Here is a 19,520-nt window from a genome sequence, read left to right on the forward strand (position 1 = left end):
TTGACCACGACTTGTCTTAATTGATACTTTGTGCTTGATGCGATCCCTGCCCCAGCCAGGACTTCGTCGAGCATGGGCAGCCTGGAATGAAGTAAAATGTGTATTTTACTGTTGTGCCAGCCTTTATTTTGTTTTAATATACTTTGTCTGTTTGAAATTTTGTGAAGGGTTCTGTGGAAGCAGCCTTATTTTTTTGAGAGGGATGGAATTTATAATGTGCACCTTTGAGTTCCAAGAACACTTGCACAAGTCTCTCTCTCTATCAAAGTCCTTAGGCACTCTGTCAATCTGGAACATTAGACACCAGTATTTACCCTGGACAAATGTGGGAGATATAATGGGGGTGTTGCTCATCCTGCAGTTTGTATGTGCTCACCCAGTTACTGGTCAAAGCATTTCGAACCACCTGCAAGAAAGCAGGGTCAGGAAGGGAGAGATGTGGGGATATGCTGCCCGTGACTGGTTTAGGGATACCAAAACGGGAGTAGGCCATTTAACCCTTCACCCATGTTCTGCTGCCCTTCATTGAAATCATCCAACTTAATTCCATGTACCCACCTTTGCCCTTTTAAGGGACTTTATCAAATACCTTCATGGACATCCATTTATAACATTAGTAGGCATTCCCCTGTCCACAAATGGGACAATAAACATTATAAATAAGTAAACTTTTTAAAAAAAAAATTGAATTAAGACTGAAAATTTATGGACAATAAATTGTCCACAGAAAGTACAGTTTGATCACAAGATATCATATGAAATTGTGGGTAAACAATATGAGCAAATAGCTTTTACATTAAGTTAAGCTGTTGGGTAAATATTTGTTCTGTTTGACAGTGGATATGGAAGAACTTACTTCAGTTGCACTTCAGCACATACAAGCACTGGAGATGGAAGTGCCATGGTTGCTCGAGCTGGATTACCCAACCAGGACTTGGAGTTTGTCCAGTTTCACCCCACAGGTACATGGATTGCTTTCACACATGCCCAGCATTTACTTTTGATTTTATTTCTACTTATTCTTTTTAATGAAGGCCCTAAAAGATTTTGTGACAGCAACTAGAAAGGATATAATTAGAATTGCTTTGCAAGCTCAGTGATACCAGGGCACTTCATTTACAGATTGGGTGCTGAAAGAAAGTACTTTATGTTTGAGAGGATTTGTTTTGGGGCAGAGAGACTGCTTGACTTGGCTTCTCTTTGATAACAACAACCTGCATTTATATAGCACCTTTAACATAGTAAAACATGTTTGTAATATGTCTCTCTAAATGCATATCCAGTCGTAAATGGTGGTGGACAATTAAACTACTCACTGGAGGAGGAGGCTTCACGCATAGCCCCATCCTCAATGATGGAGGAGCCCAGCACGTCAGTGCAAAAGATAAGGCTGAAGCATTTGCAACAACCTTCAGCCAGAAGTGCCAAGTGAATCCATCCACTGGAGCTCCCCAACATCACAGGTGCCAGTGTTCAGCCAGTTCAATTCACTCCATGTGATATCAAGAAACGGCTGAAGGCATTGGATGCTGCAAAGACTATGGGCCCTGACAATATTCTGGCAATAGTACCAAAGACTTGTGCTCCAGAACTTGCCGAGCCCTTAGCCAAGCTGTTTCAGTACAGCTACAACACTAGCATCTACCTGGCAATGAGGAAACTTGCCCAGGTGTGTCCAGTATACAAAGCTGGACAAATCCAACCTGGTCAATTACTGCCCCATCAGTAAAGTGATGGTAGGGGTCATCAATTGTGCTATCAAGCGATGCTTGCTTAGCAATAACCTGTTTACTGACGCTCAGTTTGGGTTCTGCCAGGGTCACTCAGCTTCTGACCTCATCACAGCCTTGATTCAAACATGAACAAAAGAGCTGAACTCCAGAGGTGAGGTGAGACTGACTGCACTTGACATCAAGGCAGCATTTGACAGAGTGTGGCATTAAGGAGCCTTAGCAAACTGGAGTCAATATCAGGGAGAAAGCTCTCTACTGGTTGGAGTCATACCTAGCACAAAGGAAGATGCTTGTGGTTGATTGAGGTCAATCATCTCAGTTCCAGGATATCACTGTAGGAGTTCCTCAGGGTAGTGCCCTCAGCCCAACCATCTTCAGCTACTTCATCAATGACCTTCCTTTCATCATAAGGTAGGAAGTGGGGATGTTCGCTGATGATTGCACAGTGTTCAGCACCATTTGTGACTTCTCAGATACGGAAGCAGTCCATGTCCAAATGCGGCAAGACCTGGAGAACATTCAAGCTTGGGCTGATAAGTAGTGAGTAACATTTGCACCAGGCAATGACCATCTCCATGGCATTACCATCACTGAATTCCCCACTATCAACATCCTGGGGATTACCATTGACCAGAAACTGAACTGGACTAGCTATATAAATATTGTGGCTACAAGAACAGGCCAGAGGCTAGGAATCCTGCAGTGAGTAACTCAATCCTGACTCCCCAAAGCTTCTACAAGGCACAAATCAGGAGTGTGATGGAATACTCTCCACTTGCCTGGATGAGTGCAGCTCCAACGACACTCGAGAAGCTCAACACCATCCAGGACAAAGCAGCCCGCTTGATTGACACCCCTTCCATGAATGTCCACCCCCACCACCACCGACGAACAGTGGCAGCAGTGTGTACCATCGACAAGATGCACTGTGGAAACTCACCAAGGCTCCTTAGCACCTGACAAACCCACGACCTCTACCATCTAGAAGGACAAGGGCAGCAGACACATGGGAACACCACCACCTGGAGGTTCCCCTCCAAGTCACTCACCGTCCTGACTTGGAAATATATCGCCGTTCCTTCACTGTCACTGGGTCAAAACCCTAGAACTCCCTTCCCAACAGCACTGTGGGTGTACCTACACCACATGGACTGCAGCGGTTCAAAGAAGGCAGCTTCTCAAGGGCAATTAAGCATGGACCATAAATGCTGGCCTAGCCAGTGACACCTATATCCCGTAAATTAAGAAAAAAGTGTGTAAAGATTAGTATTAGTTCTAATTTTCACCGACTGACTTTCTGGAGTATAACATGGTAGCAGAGGATAGTTGCCTAAAGGTGAAGTTTGGAAACTAAGAAAATATTTTTTGACAGAAAACTAATTCCTAATGGGCATTGGGAAAAATTGCAGAAAGCAAATGTAAACTGTGAGGCTATGACTATCTTCCGATATTCTCAGAGTCTGAACATATAATCAATGTAAAAATGAAGTGGCTATGTGGATATGGGTTGCAGCCCTGCCAATCAGGAAATGAGGTATGACCTTGCATTGTTGCTTCCTACCAGAAGTAAGATCAGAAATAAATGGATGCCTATGAGTTGGATAGTGATGAAGGTTTGGACCTATAACCGAAGTTTTTGGATGAAATCTATAAGAAAGGTGATTTGTTAAATACTCAGGACCACAGTTAGATGTCAGAAAACAGATCGTCTTTCCGTGGAACTTTAACAGATTGTGTAAAAGATTAACAAAATTCATTTTGGGAATCCTTGGATTGGTACTAGTGTTTAAATTTCAGATTGTGTTAAAGTGTCTTACATGCTCCTGGTTCTAACTGGCATTCAGTCCTTAGAGAAGGAGACACTATAGATTCAGATGCCTGCTCTTTCTTTTTTTAAAAAAAATCTTGAGGAAACAGTTATTTCCTTCAGCCTTCATGGAACAACTGAGATATTTCACACTCTCACAAAGAATAGAAGACTTAATCATTGCCAGATTTTGATAGTTACCTGACTTTCTGGAGTATAACAGAAGAGGGAGGGAGATAGGTATGAGGATGCATTCAGCTTTGATGGTTTCTGCCTTATCCTTATCCATGGCCTATTGGCCAGCATCCTCTTCTCAATGGGGTTAGGACATCCAGCTGCACCTGGCCTTGCTGGTTAGCTCCTTCTGCCTCTGGCTGTGCACCACCTTCTCCTACAGTAAAGAGAAGTGTGTCACTGAGTGTCATGCATTCTACTTGCTGTTGTGACTGTCATGGTTGAATAGCTGGCTGTGAGTGCACCCTGTGAGCTGAGAGTGTGAGGTTTGAAGCAATGCTAAACGTGTGAGTGTGGTCTAGCATATAATTGTCAGCTGTGTGTCCTGATTGATACAAGGTTGTTGGTATATAAGTGATGAGGCTGTGATGAAGTTAGTACTTCCAAAGGACACACCAGTTCTACAGCAGAGAACTTGTGAGCACTTCGATGGGGCTTCCGACAGAAGAACGTTGATGAATATGCAGTGAAATTCTAGGGGCTTTGGGAATTCTGCCACAAAGCCTATGGCCAATGTCAAGGAGCAGGGTGGAGTTGAGCACAAACTTTGCCCAGGGCTTGGAGGCCATCCTTTCCAACATGGAAGTGGTCGGCTACTCGGTTCCAGTACTTGTGAATCCAACTATGGTGAAGCGTTTGATTGCCCATCTGTGTTAACTACTTGTAGGATGATCAATCATATTGGATGTTTCACTGTTTGACTTGTACCCCGAATCCTACTATATCAGATCAGGAAATCCTGAAAGCTATATTTGTTGCATGCCCTAGGAATTTATGGTGCTGGTTGCCTCATCACTGAAGGATGTCGTGGTGAAGGAGGAATTCTCATCAACCAGGAGGGAGAGAGATTTATGGAGCGCTATGCTCCTGTTGCAAAGGATCTTGCTTCAAGAGATGTGGTTTCGCGATCTATGACCATTGAAATTCGTGAAGGACGGTAAGCCTTAGGTCCTCTGTGTTTCTGTGCTTTTGTTTTCCTTTATTCAAGTAAGACCCTGCACACACATTCTCTCCTGCTCCCTCTCTCGCTCTCTCTCACTCTCTCTCACGCTGTCTCTTCATGCTCTCTGTCTCTCTTGCGCTCACTCACTTACATATATACATACACATGCACACAATTCCCTTCCATGTTCTCTTTTCTTCCCCTCAACCCCAACCTCTCCCCAGCTGTTCTGTAGCAACAGAGAACAACAGACCAACCTGCAACAGAGAAAAGCCAACAGCCAACTAGCTCCCAGGCTCCTGTCTGATTCAATCTGAACCAGACCCACAGGATGTGCAAAAGCAGTCAGACGATGACTATCTGATTTTCTTATACTCACTTTGGAGAAGCACCTGGCTTGCCTGCAGCACTGGTTGAAATCTAGAACATCCTTGAATAGTGTGTTAACTGTTTCAAAGTGGTATGCCATTTCACCTTTCTCTCTTCCTGGTTTACGCACAGACTGGGTTGGGGCACAGCAGGGTGGTGAAAGAAGGCTTTAAACTGCTGAATTGACACGAGGCCAGAGGTTAGTTGGAATTCTGTGCTGCAAGCCATTTTTGGAGCAGAGTCCATATATTTTTTAAACTATATAACACAGTTGCTTGAAAAAGAGGCATATTAAAGAGTATAAGAGCAAGCAGAGGAGTTGGGTTTATATTAGGTGATTTATGAGTGGGGAAATAGAACTAAAATCTTGTTGGGTTGAATAGGTTTTTTCTGTAACTCTGTTTCCCTCTCCTTTTATACCCTCAACAAAACCCATCTCTTTGAACAAGCTTTTGGTCACCTCATTGTAATATCCACTTTGGTTTAGAGTCTGTTTTGTTTTGATTATGAAGCACCTAAGTTAATCTTTCTACAGTGAAGGAGCAACATCAATACCAATTGTTTTTATAACCTTCCATGAACTTGCAAGTCTTTGCTGCTGGCTCAGCTTTCCATAAGTTCCAATGCAGGTCAGGAATGAAACTCTGAAATGTTCTAACCCTTAGTCTGGGTTCCATACTGCTAGCAGAGCTTCAGAGTTTTTGTCAAGGAACATCTCCATTTCTTGCTGATGTAAGAGTGAATTTTGTTGTTGCACAACTTAGACTTGTTACAAATTAACTCTATTACTCTTTATTATAGTTGTCAGCGGTATTGATGCATTCAAATGCAAATTAGATAACTTTCTTTCGCAGAATAACATTTGGGATACACTAAATGAGTATTTTGAGATATGCCATATGGGAAGTGTAGCATGCTTGGAAGGAATGAATGGCTTTGGACTTATGATTTCCAAAGTGCTCTGTCACTGGAGTTTTCCTCACCTCGTGTCTGAATCTGTTGTGGTCTAATTGATTGAGATTGATTAATCAACAGCTCCAATCTCATTGTATCATGCTCGTATGTGAAGTTGTTTTCAAGAAATCTGTTTCCAATTATTTGAGGTCTGAATGTTCTGTAATATATTGAAGCACAAACATCCAAATTCAGATAATACAGGTATCGTGAAATTGAGTAAATCGCAAAAGGGTCCTGGGGCTTCTGCCAATTATCAATAGTAGGAAGGGTCAGGCACAATTTACTTAATGTACATAAAGCCTCTAAGAGGAAGAAAGGGATTGGCTATTCTGTCTTGGATCATTTATTTATACCAGGTGCACTCCCTGCACAGCCCCCTGTGCCAGGTTTCTCTAGGCACACTTCTGCTTGGCCAAGCAACGATGACAACAGTGTAACTTGCATTTATATAACACCTTAAATGTAATAAAACATTATTACATTATTTATCCCAAGGTGCTTCATGGGAGCATTATAAAGCAAAATAAGGCAATGAGAATAAGACAGTTGAGGAAAACAATGGCAGGAATCCTTGGACACAAACCCCCTGCTGCCTCATGCTTCCTACTGTAGTTGTAGGCCCAGTTATTTTTAGTTGGGGAAAGCTTGGAGAATTATCTGGGCAGAGTAGTGGGGACAAGAACTGATCCAACTGATGATTGAGTATTCCCCAGGTGCAGTGAAGAGAATCTGTCCTCGGGTATTTTCCAAAACTGCTTTCTCAACCAACAGTGGTTGTAGCTAGGAGCATGTCTGTAACAACTTGAAACCCATCTCTTTCATTCTGTCTTATTGATTTAGCATAGCTGAGGGCTAACTAAAGATGTTGTCAGTAGCCAAACTGGTTTCCAGTTCTATTTCTTCAACCTAAAGAGAGGGACACACCACTTTGACAGATGATGGAGAACAACAGAATGAAACTTTGCAACCCTGGCGATGGTCAGTTATTATACATAATCCTGGTCGCAGCCACTATTGCATCAAGCTCCTGGACATAACAGTGGCTGTGCAGCATTAAGGCACTCAGCACCATGGGTGAATAGTTAACAGTACAAACTAAAAGACACTTAATCAACACTTATGAGTCTGAAATCAATAAGTCGAGCAAGAACTAAATAACTAAAGGAATTGCACTTCAACGTTTGGAAAGCTTATTGAGTTACCTGAAATTGCCAGGACACTTAATACCTTGTAAAGAGTGATTTTATTATAGTCTCCAATGACAGTTATTGTTAATCGTGCTTTATAGACAATTGACTGTTAGAATTGTGGATGGCATAAGAATAGGGATTGTACTTGCTCTGGTGTCTTCTCCTGTGTCAAAACATTTGCCCTTATTGTCTTAACAGAGGCTGCGGCCCTGACAAAGATCATGTGTATTTACAACTGCACCACCTGCCCCCTGAGCAGCTGGCGATGCGATTGCCTGGTATTTCAGAAACTGCCATGATTTTTGCTGGTGTGGATGTCACCAAGGAGCCTATTCCAGTCCTTCCTACAGTGCATTACAATATGGGAGGTGTCCCCACCAACTTCAAAGGACAGGTAACTGCAGTCTGTTGGGTTGTAATTTTGACGAGTTCCGTACAGGTGTCAGTCTTGGATCAGTGAGGTTAATCTAAATCCGCCCCCCCACCCCCATCGCCCCAGAAATCTGAGCATTAAATCCAGACCAATCTTGTTCAACCTTTCCACGTTTCCAATTTTACTTATCCAAGGGGCTGATGAGCAGTTTCAGACATATACATGAATTCCAAAAAAAAGTTGGGTATGAAGGAAAGAAACAATTGAGCAAAAATAAAGCAGTGTCAGAGCAATAAATTAGTTTAAAAAAAAGTAATAAAAATGACCCCCCCCCGACTACATTCCTCTCTCCTGACCCCCTTCCTTGCCCCCAACTCCTCTCCCTCCAATATTCTCAGTCTGAGCATATGAACATATAATCACTGGAAGAATGAAGTGGCTATGTGGATATGGGTGCAGCCCTACCAATCAGGAAATGAGGTATGACCTTGCATTGCTGCTTCCTACCAGAAGTAAAATTAGAAATAAATGGATGCCCATGAGTTGGATAGTGATGAAGGTTTGGACCTTTAATCGGAGTTTTTGGATGAAATCTATACAAAAGATGATTTGTTAAATGCTCAGGACCACAGTTAGATGCCAGAAAACACATGGTCTTTCCATGGAATTTTAACAGATTGTGTAAAAGATTGACAAAATTCATTTTGGGAATCCTTGATTTGGTACTAGTGTTTAAATTTCAGATTATGTTAAAGTGTCTTACATGCTCCTGGTTCTAACTGGCATTCAGTCCTTATAGAATAAGGATTGTACTTGCTTTGGAGTCTTCTCCTGTGTCAAAACATTTGCCCTTATTGTCTTAACAGAGGCTGCGGCCCTGACAAAGATCATGTGTACTTACAACTGCACCACCTGCCCCCTGAGCAGCTGGCGATGCGATTGCTTGGTATTTCAGAAACTGCCATGATTTTTGCTGGTGTGGATGTCACCAAGGAGCCTATTCCAGTCCTTCCTACAGTGCATTACAATATGGGAGGTGTCCCCACCAATACAAAGGGAAAAAAAAAAGTCTTGGGGAAACAGTTATTTCCTTCAGCCTTCATGGAACAATTGAGATATTTGACACTGTCACAAAGAGTAGAAGACTTAATCATTGCCAGATTTTGATCTGACTTTCTAGAGTATAACAGAAGATGGAGGGGGGAAAGGTATGAGGATGCATTCAGCTTTGATGGTTTCTGCCCTGTCCTTGTCCACGGCCTATTGGCCAGCATCCTCTTAATGGGCTTAGGACATCCAGCTGCACCTGAACCCGCACCCCCGCACCCCCCAACCCTATCCCCCACGTGTGCCCCCCCTTCCCCTGCGCGCCACCCCCTCCCTGCGCGCCACCCCCTCCACACACACTCACTCTCACACAGCCTCTCTGTATCTCACACTCATGCGCACACACCTCCCTCACTCCCTTTCCCCCTCTCTCACGTGCACACACCTCCCTCACTCTCTTTCCCCCTCTCTCTGTCACACTCCCCCCCCCCCTCTCTCTTTCTCTCTCTCTCTCTCACATGCACACGCATGCACAAACACACCTTCACTACCTCTCCCCGGGCCCTGCAGCCTCTTGCTCTCTCTTGGCCCTCCGCTCTTTCTCTCCACCCTCCCTCCCCCTGCCCCCAAGCTTTCTCACCCCGGTGCTCTGTACTTGGCCCTGCCACACTTCAGTTTTCCCCGGGCTCCGGCCCCGCCACTCCTTCACTTCCCAGGGCAACCCTCAGCACACTTACTGCCACCGGGGTTCGTTGCTTCTCCAATTAGAGACTATTTCTCTTCCTCTTTGCTTCTGATGGACTCACTCTGAATCATAGGCCAAAATTTTCTCATCGGCGATTTAGGGGCGGGGCCCACTGTCAACGGTAAAATGACGCAGAATGATGTTGTGAGGAACCCCCAACGTCATCCGGTCCCTTTAAATTTTTAGGAAGGCGGGTGGCTAGCAAAATCAGCTGTCCGCCCACCGACCTGTCAATGGCCAATTGAGGCCATTGACAGGCTAATTAAGATAATTAAAGACCTGCCCAACCAACCTTAAGGCTGGCGGGTAGGCCAGGAGCCCCAGCGGGCTTCTGATAAAACATGAAACCTCATCCACCAGCGGGATGAGGTTTCATGTCCGTTTTTAAAAACTTTACTAAAGTTTATGCCCTTTTTATTAACATGTCCCATCTCATGTGACATTGTCACATGAGGGGGACATGTTAATAATATTTTTATTTTTCTATTTTTTAAGTTTTGTGCACTGTTACTAATCTCCCTGAGACACCACTTAGTCTCAGGGAATAGTGCACTCTTTTGCGCGCATGCGTGAAAAAGTGCACTTTGACAGCTGGGGATTCCTCCCCCCCCCCACCGGGCACAGGAATGGCATTGTGCTTCCTGTCAGGTTGGGCGGGCCTTAGTTGGCCCACCTGCTCAAAATGGCGGCGGGCCCTATTTCAGTGGCGGGGGTCGGCTGTCCGCCCACTGCCGAGCCAGTGTGGTCCGCACGCCCACCAAGGGCAAAATTCTGCCCATAATATTAGTGACTAGCATTAAAATGTGGTACACAATTTTTAAATGTGCATTTTGCACCTTGTAGGTGATTAACCACACCAATGGTAAAGATGCTGTGGTCCCTGGCCTCTATGCCTGTGGTGAAGCAGCCAGTGCTTCAGTTCATGGAGCTAATCGGCTTGGAGCAAATTCTCTCCTTGACTTGGTGGTGTTTGGTCGTGCCTGTGCCCTAACCATAGCCGAAACTTGCAAGCCTGGTAAGTCTTGTCTTTATTTCATATCTGAAGAAACAGTGTCAGAGCAGCTCATGGCAGTAAGTCTCACACCCCACTCTAGTTTCACAAAACACAATTATGTGAGTGGAAATCTGTGTGCATAAGTCCAGCAATTTTCCTGACCAAACAGCAGGGAGGTAATGAAGACTCTCATCCTTCATAATAGGCATCAATCTGAGACTGGTGCTTTTTGCCGTACAACACCAAATACATTTAGAATCTACATTCAAATCTGTGTACAAAAGGCAACAACATAAATAATGAGTACAAAACTATTACCACAAAATGCTGTGACACTGAGGATTAAAAATTGGGAGAAGGAGTCTTGGAGAATAACCCGCTAAGAGTAATTATTTTGCATAATTGCCTGAAATGCAAATCTGGTCAGAAGCAGGAAAAATAGTATGGGAAGCCTCAGGCTGTAGCAGGGGAAGAAAAACAACTTTGATGATGGGACTGTTCTGATGAGTGAATCAGCAAGTTCTAAGTATTGATCTCCTTTACTCATTTCAATCCTGACTCTTTCTTAGGGTTTTGTGTAAGATATGACTGGTGGCAGAGAAGCAGAAAGGGACCCAGGCTTGTCTGGGAACTGCACCGTAGAAAAAAGTGCAAGCAATTTACCGTGCAGTAAGATAGCCAGATAAGTCATTTAACCATCAACAGCATTACCCTTCAAGGCAATTATTAACATTTGCTTTCACCCACTATATTTGCCAGCTGGGGTATTTTTTGTATCAATGTTGAAGAAAATCTGCATAAAAGGTTTTTCATAATCCAACTATAGGTTTAACTTTTTCATAGGAGAAGCTTCCATCTGTCAACAGTCGGTCAGGAGAAACTATAATTACTTCTAGTAACAGGTTTAAATTCCAAAGCAATCTAAATGAGCTAATTATCTGCGAAATCTAAATTGTACAGCCTAGTATTTGTCCTGTTCGTCTGTGAACCCACCTGGGTCAAGCCCTAAGATGGGGGGATATCATATCCAGTTCCTGACCAGACTTCACTTTCCCACACCCGCACTTGTGCCTGCCTCCCCTTGGCAATTAAAAGTCTGTCCAACGATTCCAGACCGGAAGTCTAGCTATTGCCATTTTTAATATTCATAATACTCACTTATTGTAGAACCTTCTCCCAGGATATTCTCTCGAGATCTTATTGAATTTTAAGCAAATTTTTCCTGCCTTCTTGTAAAAAGAACAAAGCCAACAATCAGCAAGATGTAGTATCTGTCCTTCACTTCCTGCCCTCTCTGACAATCTGCTGGTTATCAGAGCAAACTTTCAATCAATAAATTTGGAAAACTGTAGTTTATTTGTGCTTGTTTATTTCACCAAACTTGATAACCTCCTGATCTCGCACTCATTGCTTTTAAGCTGCAAGCCTTCGGTATTCCTTACCCATAAAATTAAACATGTACAATGGGAATTTACAAGCATGGACTGCAACAGTTCAAGAAAGTGGCTCACCACCAGCTTCTGAAGGGTAATAAGATTGGGCAATAAATGCTGGCCTAGCCAGCAATGCCCACACCCTATGAATGAATGAAAGAAAATTGACAGTGGACCTCTGACAGGGTTCCACAAGGCTAGTTTCATAAAAGGCTACAGTGTGAAATCATAAAGCTTAACAAAAAATACCTGCAGGAACAGACAGTGGAGAAGGAAAAGATGTTTTCCTGTGATTTATTTGTAAGTTTGAACCTGTTATTTAGGAAAAACACTTGGCCTTAGTCCAAACTTATGACACTTTTTCTTTCTATGGGCCAAAATACATTGTAGCAAACTTGAGAAGTTACAGCTTTGTATTTCTTAACATTTCATTTCCAATGGATATTCTCCAGCTTCTCAGCTGAGATGTTACCACCAGAGAGGATTGTTTGTTTCAGAGTATGTTGGTTTCTGCTTTATATGGCAGAGTCAGTGATTTGGAGATTAAATATTGGTCATTTTGCCAGTTGGTCATATCATGCTTTATGTATGGCAAAACATTAATGTTGGGGAGCTCCATTTAACCAGAGAGTAGATTGGAAACGTACTGGAATCCGAACTGCAGGCTGAGTGACTTTCTGTGGTGTAGCATCCATGATTTATAATGCCACGGGGGAGGCGATGGCGTAGTGGTATTATCGCTGGACCTGGGTTCAAAGCTCACCATGGGAGATAGTGGAATATGAATTCAATAAAAATCTGGAAAAGAAGTCTAATGATGACCATGGAACCATTGTTGATTGTTGTAAAAACCCATCTGGTTCACTTGTCCTTTAGGGAAAGAAATCTGTCGTCCTTACCTGGTCTGACATGCGTGTGACTCCAGACCCACAGCAATGCGGTTGACACTCAGATGCTCTCTGAAATAGCCTAGTAATCCACTCAGTTGTAACAAACCGCTACAAAGTCACAAAAAAGGAATGAAACCAGATAGAACACCCAACATTGGCCTAGGCACCGGAAATGACAACAGCAATCTCAGCCCTGTTGACCCTGCAAAGTCCCCCTAACTAACATCTGGGGGCTAGTGCCAAAATTGAGAGAGCTGTCTCACAGACTAGTCAAGCAACAGCCTAACATAGTCATCCTCACAGAGTCATACCTTACAGATAATGTCCCAGACGCCACCATCACCATCCCTGGGTACATCCTGTCCCACCAGCAGGTCAGACCCAGCAGAGGTGGTGGCACAGTGGTTTACAGTAGGGAGGGAGTTGCCCTGGCAGCCCTCAACATCGACTCTGGACCCCATGAAGTCTCATTTCATCAGGTCAAACATGGGCAAGGAAGCTTCCTGCTGATTACCATGAACTGCCCTCCCTCAGCTGATGAATCAGTGCTCCTCCATGTTGAACACCACTTGGAGAAAGCACTGAGGATGGCAAGGGTGCCGAATGTACTCTGGTTGGGGGACTTCAATGTCCATCAGCAATAGTGGCTTGGTAGCATCACTACTGATCGAGCTGGCCTAGTCCTGCTACAACAGGTGGTGAGGGAACCAACCAGAGAGAAAAACATACTTGACCTCATCCTCACCAAGCTGTCTGCCGCAGATGCCTCTGTCATGACAATATCGGTAAGAGTGACCACTGCACAGTTGTTGTGGAGACGAAGCCCTGCCTTCACATAGAAGATCCCTCCATCATGGTGTGTCGCCCTACCACTGTGCTAATTGGGATAGATTTCGAACAGATATAGCAAATCAAGACTGGGCATCCATGAGGAGCTGTGGACCACCACCAGCAGCAGAATTGTAGAGAACCACAATCTGTAACCTCATGGCCCGGCATATACCCCACTCCGCCATTACCATCAGGCCAGGGGATCAACCCTAGTTCAATGAAGAGTGCAGGTGGGCATGCCGGGAGCAGCACTGAGCATACCTAAAAATGGGCTGTCGACGTGGTGAAGCTATAACACAGGATTACTTGCGTGCCAAACAGCATTAGCAGCAAGTGATAGACAGACTAAGCGATCCCACAACCAACGGATCACATCTAATTTCTGCAGTCTTGCCACATCCAGTCATGAATGGTGGTGGACAATTAAACAACTCATTGGTGGAGGAGGAGGCTCCACAAGTATCCCCATCCTCAATGACAGAGGAGCCCAACACTTCAGTGCAAAAGATAAGGCTGAAGCATTTGCTACAATCTTCAGCCAGAAGTGCCGAGTGGATGATCCACCCCCCAGCATCACAGATGCCAGTATTCAGCCAATTTGGTCCACTCCATGTGATATCAAGAAATGGCTGAAAGTGCAGGATACTGCAAAGGCTATAGGCCCTGACATATTGCAGCAATAGCACTGAAGACTTTTGCTCCAGAGCTTGCCAAGCCCCTAGCCAAGCTGTTCCAGTACAGCTACAACACTGGCATCTACCCGGCTATGTGGAAAATTGTCCAAGTATGTCCTGTAAAGAAAAAGCAGGACAAATCCAACCTGGCCAATGACCACCCCAGCAGCCTACCCTCTATCATCAGTAAAGTAATGGAAGGGGTCATCTATCAAGCAGCATTTGCCTAGCAATAAACTCTTCACTGACGCCCAGTTTGGGTCCTGTTAGGGCCACTCAGCTCCTGACCTCATTACAGCCTTGGTTCAAACATGGACAAAAGAGCTGAACTCAAGGTGAAGTGAGAGTGACTGCCATTGCCATCAAGGCAGCATTTAACCACGGAAGATAGTTGTGGTTTTGGGAGGTCAGTCATCACAGCTCTAGGACATCACTGTAGGAGTTCCTCAGGGTAGTGTCCTTGGCCCAACCATCTTTAGCTGCTTCATCAAAGACCTTCCTTCCATCATAAGGTCAGAAATGGGGATGTTTGCTGATGATTGCACAATGTTCAGTACCATTTGGGACCCCTCAGATACTGAAGCAGTCCATGTCCAAATGCAGCAAGACCTGGACCATATTCGTCTGACAAGTGGCAAGTAACATTCGTGCCGCACAAATGTCAGGCAATGACCATCTCCAACAAGAGAGAAACCAACCATCACCCCTTGATGTTCAATGGCATTACCATCATTGAATCCCACACTATCAACATCCTGGGGATTGCCAGTGACCAGAAACTGAACTGGACCAGCCATATAAATATTGTGGCTACAAGAGCAGGTCAGAGGCTAGGAGCCATGCGACAAGTAACTCACCTCCTGACTCCCTAAGCATATCCATCATCTACAAGGCAAAAGTCAGGAGTGTGATGGAATGGAGTGCTGCTCCAACAACATTCAAAAAGCTTGACAGCATCCAGGACAAAGCAGTCTGCTTGAATGGCACCCCATCCACAAACATTCACTCCTTCCACCACCAACGCTTGGTGGCAGCAGTATACCATCCATGAGGTGCACTGCAGGAATTCGCCATGGCTCCTTCGATAGCACCTTCCAAATCCACGACCACTACCATCTGGAAGGACAAGGGCAGCAGATAGATGGGAACACCACCACCTGGAAGTTCCCCTCCAAGTCACCCACCATCCTGACTTGGAAATATATCACCCTTCCTTAATTGTCACTGGATCAAAATCCTGGAACTCCATCCCTAACAGCACTGTGGGTGTACCTACACCACATGGACTGCAAAAGTTCAAGAAGGCAGCTCACCATCATCTTCTCAAGGGCAACTATAGATGGATAATAAATGCTGGCCCAGCCAGCAAAGGCTACATCCTGTGAATGAATAAAATGTAGCCCCAAGCAGCTGTGCCACAAACCCAAAGTGAGACACTTGAGAAGACTCTTCCTTAATGGACTTTTATTTTGACTTGAGCTGAGTAGGTGCCAGATGAAGCTGAACCATCAATTTGACCGAGAGTGGCATCAGGGAGACCTAGCAAAACTGGAGTCAATGGGAATTGGTGGAAAACTCTCTGCTGGTTGGAGTCATACCTAGCACAAAGGAAGGTGGCTGTTGGAGGTCAATCATCTCAGTTTCAGGACATCACTGCAAGAGTTCCTCAGGGTAGTGCCTTAGGCCCAACCATCTTCAGCTGCTTCATCAATGACCTTCCTTCCATCATAAGGTCAGAAGTGGGGAATGTTCGCTAATGATTGTGCAATGTTCAGCACCATTTGCGACTCTCATACTGAAGCAGTCCATGTCCAAACACAACAAGATCTGGACAATATCCAGGCTTGGGGACAAGTGGCAAGTAACATTTGAACCACAGAAGTGCCAGGCAATGACCATCTCCAACAAGAGAGAATCTAACCATAGCCCCTTGACACTCATTGGCATTACCATTACTGAATCCCCCACTATCAACATCCTGGAGGTTACCATTAACCAGGAATAACCATATAAATACTGTGTCTATAAGAGCAGGTCAGAGGCTAGGAATCCTGCGGTGAGTAACTTGCCTCCTGACTCCCCGAAGCCTGTCCACCATCTCAAGGCACAAGTCAGGCGTGTGATAGAAAATTCTCCACTTGCCTGGATGGGTGCAGCTCCAACAACACTCAAGAAGCTTGACACCATCCAGGACAAAGCAGCCCACTTGATTGGCACCCTTTCCACAAGTATTCACTCCCTCCATCACTGATGCACAGTAACAGCAGTGTGTACCATCTGCAAGATGCACTGCAGGATCTCACCAAAGGTCTTTAGACAGCACTTTCCAAATCCACGACCGCTAGCATCTAGGACAAGGGCACCAGACGCCTGGGAACACCACCACCTGGATGTTCCCCTGTAAGTCACACACCACTCTGACTTGGAAATATATCGCCGTTCCTTCCATTGTCATTGGGTCAAAATCCTGGAACTCACTCCCTAACAGCACTGTGGGTGTACCTATACCACATGGACTGCAGCGGTTCAAGAAGGTAGCTCACCACCACCTCTTGAGGGCAATTGGGTGTGGGTAATAAATGCTGGCCTCGTCAGCGACGCCCACATTCCATGAATGAATAACAAAAAGTCAATGAATCTGTAGCCCACTCTCCTCCAGTTATACAGGTCAGTTGTTCTGACAGCAAGCACTCACCTTCAGGAACATTTTAAAAGCTGATCTCAGCTAATCATAGAATTGATAGCACTTACCTGTGCAAACCATCGAAGATGATCTTAATATAACATCACTGGAAGTTGAGCACTTCCATTGTGATTCCCTCCTCTGTGGTGGGGAGGGCTGTTGAGACCAAAAGGAGACCATTCAGTCCATTGTACTTGTGTCAGCTCTTTAAAAGGAACTATGGAATTAGTCCCAGACCCTGCTCTTTCCCCATAGTCTTGCAATTTTTTTTCTTCCAAGTTAGTTAGTCACTTCCTTTTTGAAAGCTGCTATTGAATCTACTTCTGCCACCCTTTCAGACACTGGATGTGAGATCACAATTCAGCAAATAAAATTCTCATCTCCACCGCCCCCCCCCGGCTCATGTGTCAATTATCACATGCCATCGAAACGAAATCAAAATCTAAACATCTTTTACATGACTACGACATGGAATAGGCTTTGAAAATCAGTCACTTTGAAGGAGCCATTGATATTGCTGACAGCACCAATGAATGAGAGCAGGAATGCTACTTTATGCTTCCTCCTTTTTGTGGAATATTTTAAATAACATTTATTCCCCCTTTACTTTTCATTTAGAATAACACTTTGAGCAGGATTTTCCTGTCGGGGGGTGGGGCCGGCTCGCCGACACGTAAAATGATGCGGGATAACTTTGGGTGGAATTCCCTACGTCACTGCGCCCCATTTAAATTTTCAGGTATGGGGAGGCGCAGCAAAATCAGCTGTGCGCCCACCAACCTGCCAATGACCAATTGAGGCCATTGACAGAGTCATTGAAGTTTGGTGAGCAGGCCAGGAGCCCTGGTGGGCTTCAGAAAAAGCATGAAATCTCATGTTTGGGCGGCATGAGGTTTCATGTAGGTTTTTAAAAATTTAATTCAAGTTTTGTAAAAAGTTATGGACATGTCTCTGCTCATGTGACAGTGTCGCATGAGGGGACATGTCAGGGAATTTTTATTTTCTATTTTTAATGTTTTTGACAGTAGAGGCGATCTCCCTGAGGCAGCACTTAGCCTCAGGGAGATGAATGCACTCTTTCATGCGCATGCGCGAAAGAGCGCACTCTCAGGTTTAGGGATTGTCCCCATCCAGCCTGCACAGGGAGGGCATAGTGATTCCATGTGGACGTCATGCTGGGCAGGCCTTAACTGCCCCTCCAAAACGTAAACTGGCGGCGCGCCCCTGAAGTTGTTCCCTCAACGGGAGGGAAATCGTGCCCTTTTTTTGCTTGACTTGACTACCTTGTGATCTTCCCACACATTTCCCATGACAAGCCAACATCCTTACTGAGCAGAAATTAATCTAGAAACAGTTCGAAGTGTTCAGGGTTTTTTTTCCCCCTACAGTAAAAGTGAAATTTCCAGAGACATGAATGTCTTGGCTCTTGTTATTGTGCTGTATGCTTTTGCTATTAATTTTGTAAAGCACCTTTCATTTCCTCAGCTTTATAATCCAATTACTTTGAAGTGCATTCATTATTACAAAGGGATGTGTGGTAGCCAGTGTGCTTACAATAAGAACCTCAAGCAATAAATGACCAGACTGAGCATGTTAACTAGTTGAGGACATTGTGAGACCTCCCTACTTTTGAAACGCTGCCGTGAGTTGCAAGATATGTCACTTGAAAGACAGCACCACTGACTGTGCAGACGTCTGTCAATGTTTCATTGTTGTATTTGTCTGGATTACATGCTGGAGCCCATAATGGGGCTTGAACCCACAACCTCCTGACTCTTGCAGTTAGAGTGCAACAACTGATCTAAGTGTACTTTGCAGTTGTTACTCTGACTTCATTCTTGTAGGTTCAGGCTTACTAGATTTCGGGGATTTTTCAGCTAAAAAAATATTATTTACCTTATGGAAGAATTATTTTCAGATCTCTTCCCAACAAAATTGAATTAATCCAATGCTTTCAAAAGCAGTTCTCGGAATCTGAAGTACTGTTATTTTTGCTCCGGATCCAGGAGAAACTGTCGCACCAATTAATCCAAATGCTGGAGAGGAGTCGGTAGCCAACCTTGACAGACTGCGTTTTGCTGATGGAGGCACTCGCACATCAGAGCTCCGAATTAACATGCAAAAGGTGAGAGAAGGACCTTTCAGAATTTCCCACTTTATATATTTTTGATGAAATTTTTGTGCTTAACAGGGATAGTTGCCACTGCTGAAAGTGTAAGAGCTTTTTATTTTTAAACATATTCTGCTCATCAAAGTGCTGAGTATTATTGCTTTTATAAATGTACTTGCAACATCATTAAAGACGGAATAGCACAGTGTTAGGGTCTAGTCCTTCATCTTTTAAAATCTGGTGTCTAACAGATGTGCTAGTCTATAGATTTTAAAATTATAAGGACATTTTTGACTTGTTCAGTGATGTTATATATGCAATCAATTTGTGATGTTGCGATTATTCTTGCGTAATTTGCTAGATAAGTTTTAGATGCGATTGTAATACAGTGGTTCTCATGGTTTGCACAACAATCACTTTGATTAGTAATGACACCCGCTCAAGAATTTATTGCTCAGTTATTTGGCTAAAACGCAGGCCTTCAGTGAAGGTGCCTGAAACTGAATT

At 44.3% G+C, this 19,520-nt stretch overlaps 1 protein-coding gene across 1 annotated transcript in view; it reads left to right on the forward strand.

The window, feature by feature from the left end:
• Window positions 1–19,520, forward strand: part of sdha (succinate dehydrogenase complex, subunit A, flavoprotein (Fp)) — a 45,205-nt gene that overhangs the window by 16,298 nt on the left and 9,387 nt on the right. The window contains exons 7-11 of the mRNA XM_041189376.1: window positions 838–962; window positions 4,543–4,711; window positions 7,432–7,627; window positions 10,242–10,413; window positions 18,910–19,028. Of these exons, the coding sequence (XP_041045310.1) occupies window positions 838–962; window positions 4,543–4,711; window positions 7,432–7,627; window positions 10,242–10,413; window positions 18,910–19,028 (781 nt within the window). The remainder of the gene's footprint in view (window positions 1–837; window positions 963–4,542; window positions 4,712–7,431; window positions 7,628–10,241; window positions 10,414–18,909; window positions 19,029–19,520) is intronic.

The sequence above is a fragment of the Carcharodon carcharias genome, chromosome 6 (assembly GCF_017639515.1).
Source record: "Carcharodon carcharias isolate sCarCar2 chromosome 6, sCarCar2.pri, whole genome shotgun sequence".
In the NCBI taxonomy this organism is placed as follows: Eukaryota; Metazoa; Chordata; class Chondrichthyes; order Lamniformes; family Lamnidae; genus Carcharodon; species Carcharodon carcharias.